Source organism: Kryptolebias marmoratus, linkage group LG1 (genome assembly GCF_001649575.2).
Source record: "Kryptolebias marmoratus isolate JLee-2015 linkage group LG1, ASM164957v2, whole genome shotgun sequence".
Classification (NCBI taxonomy): Eukaryota; Metazoa; Chordata; class Actinopteri; order Cyprinodontiformes; family Rivulidae; genus Kryptolebias; species Kryptolebias marmoratus.
In genome coordinates this window covers 33,198,761-33,205,781 of record NC_051430.1, presented here as the reverse complement: position 1 = coordinate 33,205,781, position 7,021 = coordinate 33,198,761, and the positions used below count along the sequence as shown (strand labels likewise).

The following is a 7,021-nucleotide window of genomic DNA, read 5'->3' as shown; positions in this document are numbered from 1 at the left end:
CTGCTAATAGATAAGTCATTTTTTACGGAGACGCAGGGGGAACCGTATCTGATGGGGGAACGCGGCTCGACGTAACAGCAGCAACTCGAGCACATTGCTGCCCCCTATATGTCAGGAGGACAAATAACACCTTTTCTGTTCAAATTGCCAACCCGCCACAGTGGCGTGTGTTGATCTAATTCTAGTACTAATTTCCATGCCTGGTTATAACTATAAAAACTCTCCTTTTTTGTGTTCGTTTTCCCTCCCACAGTTCATGGACATGTGGCCACAGAGTGTTTAGAATCTGAAGTTGTTTCTTTTTATTTGTCTTTCAACAGCAAAACATATTTTACTAAATAAAAAACGCATCCATGTGCACCATAACTGTACTCTTATCTCGTGAGTTGATTTTAAGCAGTAATTTGTCTCCTCGTGCGGATGAGTCCAGGCAAACAATCCATGAAAACACAGTTTTTACCATATTTCTAAAACACTTTTCACCTGCATCATTTTATTGTATGATTTTATTGTATGATTGTACAATTTATATCAATGTAAAAAGAGAGCCACATGTGACGTACGGGAAAACTTTAACTTTATCTGCCCCCTCAAACGAATTATGGTATCACCCACAAACCAGCTTCCAGAAACTTATTATCAAAATAAAAGTCCTTCCCTAATAAAGAAAAAGAAAATGTTTAAATAAAATTTCAAAAACTGCATGTACAGAAACAAATAAGACTAATTAAACATGCACATATTCTTGTGAAATTAAGTTGGAAAAAAATAAATGCAGCAAATTAAAAAAAATTAAAAAATAACTTTGAGCGTACGCTTGTGACGTAGCGCGTTCTAAGAATACGTCATGGAGTAACGTTCTCCAGTGGTCACAAAATACGGTATAACACCTGTCTTCATGTCGTCGTGTGGTTCGGGCTCGGACAGGACCCAGCAGTCGTTCTGCCTGGTTCCCTTGCCACTCACCGATGTCTCCAAAGTAACACGAGGGAGAATTGTCCTTTTCCATCCCGCAGTTTTCCTCCTGTCACAGATTTTGAACCAGCGAAGGACCAGAGCCGACACGCGTTCGTAAACAGCCGCAGGGGTCACGTGACACGTCCGAACCTCACCGCGCATGCTGGTAGTTGTAGTTCTTTTTATTTTAATCAATAACTCATAAAATACGATTTCATGGAAGGCAACAAAGACTATTTAGAAAAATATCAACTATAATTGATTTATACTACAAAAAAAAACAATATTACAATATAACACAATAGAAATAAACATTTTTATTAAATGTACTTTTATTTAACTGTAAAATTGTTGACTCTAGGCTGTCACAGGATTGACAAGCCAGCTAATACTGTACAGATTCACCTTTTGCTGAACATATGCACCATTCCTGGAGACACAAGAAACAGAACCTGTGAGTTAAGTTTTATTCAGACACCCAACAACTTTGACTTTTTGTCACATTACTTTACACCAGGAGGCTGAAGCATTTTAATCATCTTACTAAATAAATTTTATGTGGCTCCTAAAAAACCTACTTCATCATTTCTAGATAATATTGCTGCATTATGAACCATCAGGACCTGCAGAACCTGCATTGAGCTTTTATTTAAACACCAAATATCTGGAACAAACTCCGAGAAAACTGCCGGACCGCTGCGACTGTGAGTTCCTTTAAAATGAGGGTGAAGATCGTCCTGTTGGCTGCTGCCTTTGATGAAAAGCAAATTATTATCTTTTATTCCAGCTCCTAACCAGAGCTTGCTTTCAATTTCTAATTTTATTAAATGTTCTTTCTTTTAATCATTTCTCCTTTTTTATCTTTCTATATGCTTTTATTGATCTTTTACACTTAGTCAAAATGTTTTGAGTTGCCCTGTTCCTGAAATGTGTGATACAAATAAAGCTGCTTTGCCTTACTTTAAAGTATAAATAAATTTAAAAATCCACAATTTCTGCTGTTATTTTAAAGGTTTAAGACAAAAGAAATAATAAATGTATACTGTAATTCCTGTGGAGAAAAAAAAGCAAACCCATACTTAGAGATATGGTATTTACCACACCAAACTTCATTTATTATCTGTAAAACTGAGGTGTAGCCATTCCTGTCTAGGCTAAGGTTGATTAGCTATGGCAGCCATCTTGAACTGGGCTGACTCCAATGTGCAGCCAATAATGCCATTTTGAAAGTTTCATTAAAACATGCCCAGTGGTTCATGAAATATTTTGGTAACACACAGACATGCACAGACACACGTGATATTAAAAAACAAAAGGTAAATAAATAAAAATATTACATTTAAATGACTTTGTTATCCCAGTAGTTTGAACGAGATGCTTTTTTAAGACCTTAGAACCTTTTGTTTCTTTTTAAATCCCACTTGATTTAGGAGTCCCTGGATGGTAAGGTGGTGTGATCACTGTACTGCAGGTAGCTGCGGATGCGGTGGGATACATTTAGTTGAGTTATAATCTCCGATGCTTGGGTACCCAGTATTTTCCTCAGAGCAATTCTGCAGAGCTGCTGAAGACTGAGAGGATTGCCTGTAAAAAATAATAAAAAAATACCACATTTTTATCAAATTAGGTTCAGCTTTTTAATAAAGGAAAAACAGACACAGCTGCAGCTGTGGTCAAAGGTTTTCCATCCAATCACTGGCATTTATGTAATATTTACAGGATTTGATTTATTTGAAGCATTTTTTTCGGGTGGTAGGACTTGTTTGACAGCACTGAATGGATTGGTCACCACTCATCTGTTCCCCTCAGACAGAAGGAAACTAGTTAATATATTCAGGAACCACCAAGGCTTAAGCTGCTGGAACATCAGCGTTCCTGTCCACATGAAGCCATTTTAACATCACCACGAACCGAGAGACCAAGAAGCTGCTGCTCCAAAACTGAAATCTGCAGCTGCCCACATGGACAAGTGCCTTTTCTAGAAAGATTTGACCGTCAGACAAGACAAAGATTGGGATATTTGGCCACAATGACAAGAAATATGTTTGGAGTAGTCAAGGTGAGGATTTCAAACTTTTCAAAGACACTGGACCAATTGTAAAGCATGGTGGTGGTAGCATAATGCTGTAATAATGGTGCACAAAGTAGACAAGAAAAATGAGGAAGATGAACTACCTCCAAAGTCTTCAACCTGACTTCAGATTAAAAACTAGATGGTTGAAAGTTGGTCACAGGGTGGTGTTCCAACAGGACAATGATCTGAAACACAGCAGGTCTTGTTTCCGATTGGAGAAAGCAGGATAACACTAAGCTTCTGGAATGACCTTTCCAAAGCCCTGACTACAACCTGATTGAAAATCTGTGAACAAGCAAATAAACCAACCGATATAAATGAACTGAACCAATTCTACAGAGAAAAGTGGTCAAATATCGTCCAGAATTCTACCAGATGCTTGTTGATGGATCCAAAAAGCCTGAGGGTGTGATGCAACTACAGATCATTTAATCAAATATTAGTGGGGGTGTGTGGGTATACACTTGTTTGAATGCTTTTTAACACTAATCAGTCAGTCACATGGCAACATCTCAATGCATTCAGGATCTACACAATTAGACAAGTGAAGCCGACTTGCTGCAGTTCAAACTGAGCATCAGAATATGGAAGAAAGGAGTTTTAAGGGACGATGAATGTGGAGGGATTGTTGGCGCCAGATGGCCTTGTCTGAGTAATCAGGAACTGCTGATGTACTGGGATTTTTACATACAACCATCTCTAGGGTTTACAGAGAATGGTCAAAAAAGAGAAGCAACTGTGTGGACATAAATGCTTCGTTAATGTCAAGGTCAGAGGAAAAAGGGCAGACGGGTTAGAGATGGTAGAAAGGCAACAGTAGCTCAAAGATCTGATCTTAAAGCAGATGGCCTACAGCAGCAGAAGACCACGCTGGCTGCCACTTCCTGTCAGCTAAGAACAGGAAACTGAGCCTACAGTTCACACGGGCTCACCAAAACTGGACAATAAGAGATTGAAAAAAAATTTCCTGGTCTAATGAGTCATGATTCAATGGCCTTCAGAGCCACCACATCTCAATCCAGTCAGCACCTTTGGAACGTGAGCAGTGGACAAAGCCATCATGTCAATATGGACCACAATCTCTGAGGAATGTTACCAACATCTTGTTAAATTGATGCCACAAAGAACTGAGACAGTTTTGAAAGATAAAGGGGGTCCAACTAGGTCCTACCAAGATTAACCTAATAAAGTAGCCAATAAGCGTATTTGACCACCCTGGAAAAAGAATGCTTTAAACAAATCATTAAAAATCTATGCCCACGATGAGTGGATGGAAACTTCTTCTGTTGTAGCAAAGCAGAAAGTTACATTCATAAAACTGGAGGCAGGAGCAAGATGGAGACCCAGGTGTTGTGTAGTCTACAGGCTTTTTTCCAAGGTTGTCGCTGGAAAACACGTTGGCTCCAAATTCCAACAACAGCTCGATCAGGTCAACCATGTGGGCTCGAGCTGCGTGGTGCAAAGGCGTCTCGTGGAACGTAATCGAGTTCACATTGGCACCTGCACGGAGTGGAAATGTGTTTACACCAATTAGAGATGACTGGGCGATAGGAGCAGGGGGGGTTTGTAAGCAGAACCGCATGTTTTGTGTTAATCCTGTTTCCTTCCTGAGGCGAGGTGGTAACAGGGAGAACAAGAAGTCTTTCAGAATAAAAGCCTGAAGTCTGATGTCATTTTTCTCTGCAAGCTTATCCCAGTTCAACATGTGAGAAACCTGCGCATGCTTAAGTTGCTGTCTTACTCCATAAGAAGTCACGGCTCTCATTCACGTGGTTGTGGCAAGAAAATTGCATCGTTTTGTTCTCGTAGCATCTTCGTCCGCAGCTTCGTGACACAAAGCCCGGGCTGAATTTATTCTCGCAGGTGTTTGCGCCAAGCATTGTGTGATTGGTCCGAAGTTGTTCTGGGCGTGTTTATGAGCCACCTTTACAACCGTTCCAGCAAAACTTAGAAACCTGTCAACTTAAAAAGGCCGGCTGGAGACACAGGAGGCTGTTAGTGGCCTCGGCTGGGGAATGCAGAGACACGTTCCCTTTGGTCACTCATTATTGTGCACCGCCTCTGTCGGTTTAATAAACACGTTTGGTCGCGGTGAGCGAAGCAAACATCTGTACGAGGACAGGACAGTGGAGAAGCTGATGGGAAGAAACCCATTTTAACTCTGTAGGAGGAGGGAGGAGCTTCCCGGTAGTTCTGTGAAAGATGTGAGCAGCCACGTGACTGAAAACCGACCTCGTGACTTCTGGAATATGACAGGGTTTTTACCACTGCTGCTTATGTGCTGCTGTCCTGGTCACTGTTTGAGTGACTAAAGTATTTTTCAGAAGTAAAAACACCACTGACACCAGTGGGTTTCATAAAGAAGAATCTAAAGTCATTGTCTATCACAGGGGTAGGCAACCCTGGTCCCGGAGAGCCACCATCCTGCTCCAACACTCCAACACACCTGATTCAGAGGTTAAATCACCTCTTCATGTTCTGCAGAAGCCTGTTAACGACACACTGATTCAGATCAGGTATACTGGAGCAGAGAAACAAGTAAAACCTGCAGGATGGTGGCCCTGAGGACCAGGGTTGCCTTCCCCATTTCTAGCAGATTTACATTTTTCTTTCATTTTAGGCTGTAATCATGCTTTCTTGTGTGTATTTTTCTTACTGACCAGCCCTGAGCAGTTCCTTGACACAATCCAAATGTCCCTTAACACAAGCTATGTGAAGGGGTGGACCAAAGTGGACATCGAAGGCCTCCAGCTTGGCACCACTGTCTATCATCAGCCTCACCACGTCAACGTTACCTGAGAGGAAGGCTCAGATTTACTGAAAAACAAAACTGATAAAAATGTGAACTACTGTTTTCCTGTTTCTTCTTTTTTATTTAACTACTTCTGTACACTCTACTGTTGTAGTCATTCATATAACAAAACACTTCGCTCATGCAGGAGATGGGTGCTGAGACTTTTGGTTGAACTGTATTTACAAATATTATCTCCACAGAAATGTATTGAGATCTGATTAATTCAAAAACATTGTTCTCTTTAAAATCTGCTTCAGCGTACTTGCTTTATTTTTGTCTCCTTACACCACTGTTAGTTTTTAGCTGCCAACCTGCTACTGTTAACCTTTAAACCAGCATTGTGCTACTTTTAGCTTTTATTTAGCCCTTTAATACTTTTAGCTTTTAGCCAGGCTTTTGTTACTTTTAGCCTTTAGCTACCCTTTCGGTACTTTTAGATTTTGGTTAGCCTTTTGTTATTTATGGTTCTTAGACTTTTGCTACTTTTATCTTTTATATAGTCCTGTGATACTCTTGGCTTTTAGCTAACCTTTTGCTATTTTTAGCTTCTAGCTTGCTTTTAGATATTTTAGATTTTGGCTACCCTTTTGCTACTTTTAGTTTTTATATAACTCTGTTGCTTTTTGCTATTGTTTTGCTACTTTTAGCTAGCATTTTATTGCTTTATAAGCATTTAGCTGTTTTTCCGCTTCTTTTAGCTTATAGCTAGTGTTCTGCTTCTTTAGGCTTTAACAACTCAGAGTCATTTTCTTTAACAGATGCCATCAGTCATTCAGCACCCAGCAATAATAGTGCATTTTGGCAGAAAATTCGATTCGTTGAGTGTTATTTAGTCTTAGTGCCGTGAAGCTTTACCTTGGATGCAGGCCTCGTGGAGAGGGGATGCAGTGAGGGCTGTGAGAGACGGGTTCACCTGTGCTCCATGAGCTAACAGCAGCTTAGCACACTCTAAGCTACCTGAAGCACAAGCATTACAGAGAGGAGTGCTGCCATGGATAGTCCGTACATCCACCTGGAAGACGCACAGACAATCCCTCTTTATTACTTCAATGTGTCACCTCACAGCAGGAACGAACAGGAGTAGTGCTGGGCGATATGGAACAAATCCTACATCACGATATGGATAATTTTATATCACGATAACGATATATATCACGATATACCCCAATTACGTACGTTGTCAGTTATTCTCTGAA

General features: G+C 40.4%; 2 protein-coding genes across 3 annotated transcripts in view; both read right to left on the bottom strand.

The window, feature by feature from the left end:
• LOC108241888 (ankyrin repeat and SOCS box protein 13) overlaps positions 1 to 1,114 on the bottom strand; it is a 5,658-nt gene extending 4,544 nt beyond the window's left edge. For both annotated transcript variants that reach the window (XM_017426365.3, XM_025008064.2), the window contains exon 1: positions 967 to 1,114. In XM_017426365.3, coding sequence (XP_017281854.1) covers positions 967 to 1,009 — 43 coding nt within the window. In that variant the 5' untranslated portion in view covers positions 1,010 to 1,114. The remainder of the gene's footprint in view (positions 1 to 966) is intronic.
• Positions 1,115 to 1,254: 140 nt separating this feature from the next.
• The window catches only part of asb13a.1 (ankyrin repeat and SOCS box containing 13a, tandem duplicate 1), a 9,489-nt gene continuing 3,722 nt past the window's right edge, over positions 1,255 to 7,021 (bottom strand). The window contains exons 3-6 of the mRNA XM_017426285.3: positions 6,681 to 6,837; positions 5,692 to 5,826; positions 4,340 to 4,531; positions 1,255 to 2,541 (exon numbers count right to left, since the gene is read on the bottom strand). Coding sequence (XP_017281774.1) covers positions 2,384 to 2,541; positions 4,340 to 4,531; positions 5,692 to 5,826; positions 6,681 to 6,837 — 642 coding nt within the window. The 3' untranslated portion in view covers positions 1,255 to 2,383. The remainder of the gene's footprint in view (positions 2,542 to 4,339; positions 4,532 to 5,691; positions 5,827 to 6,680; positions 6,838 to 7,021) is intronic.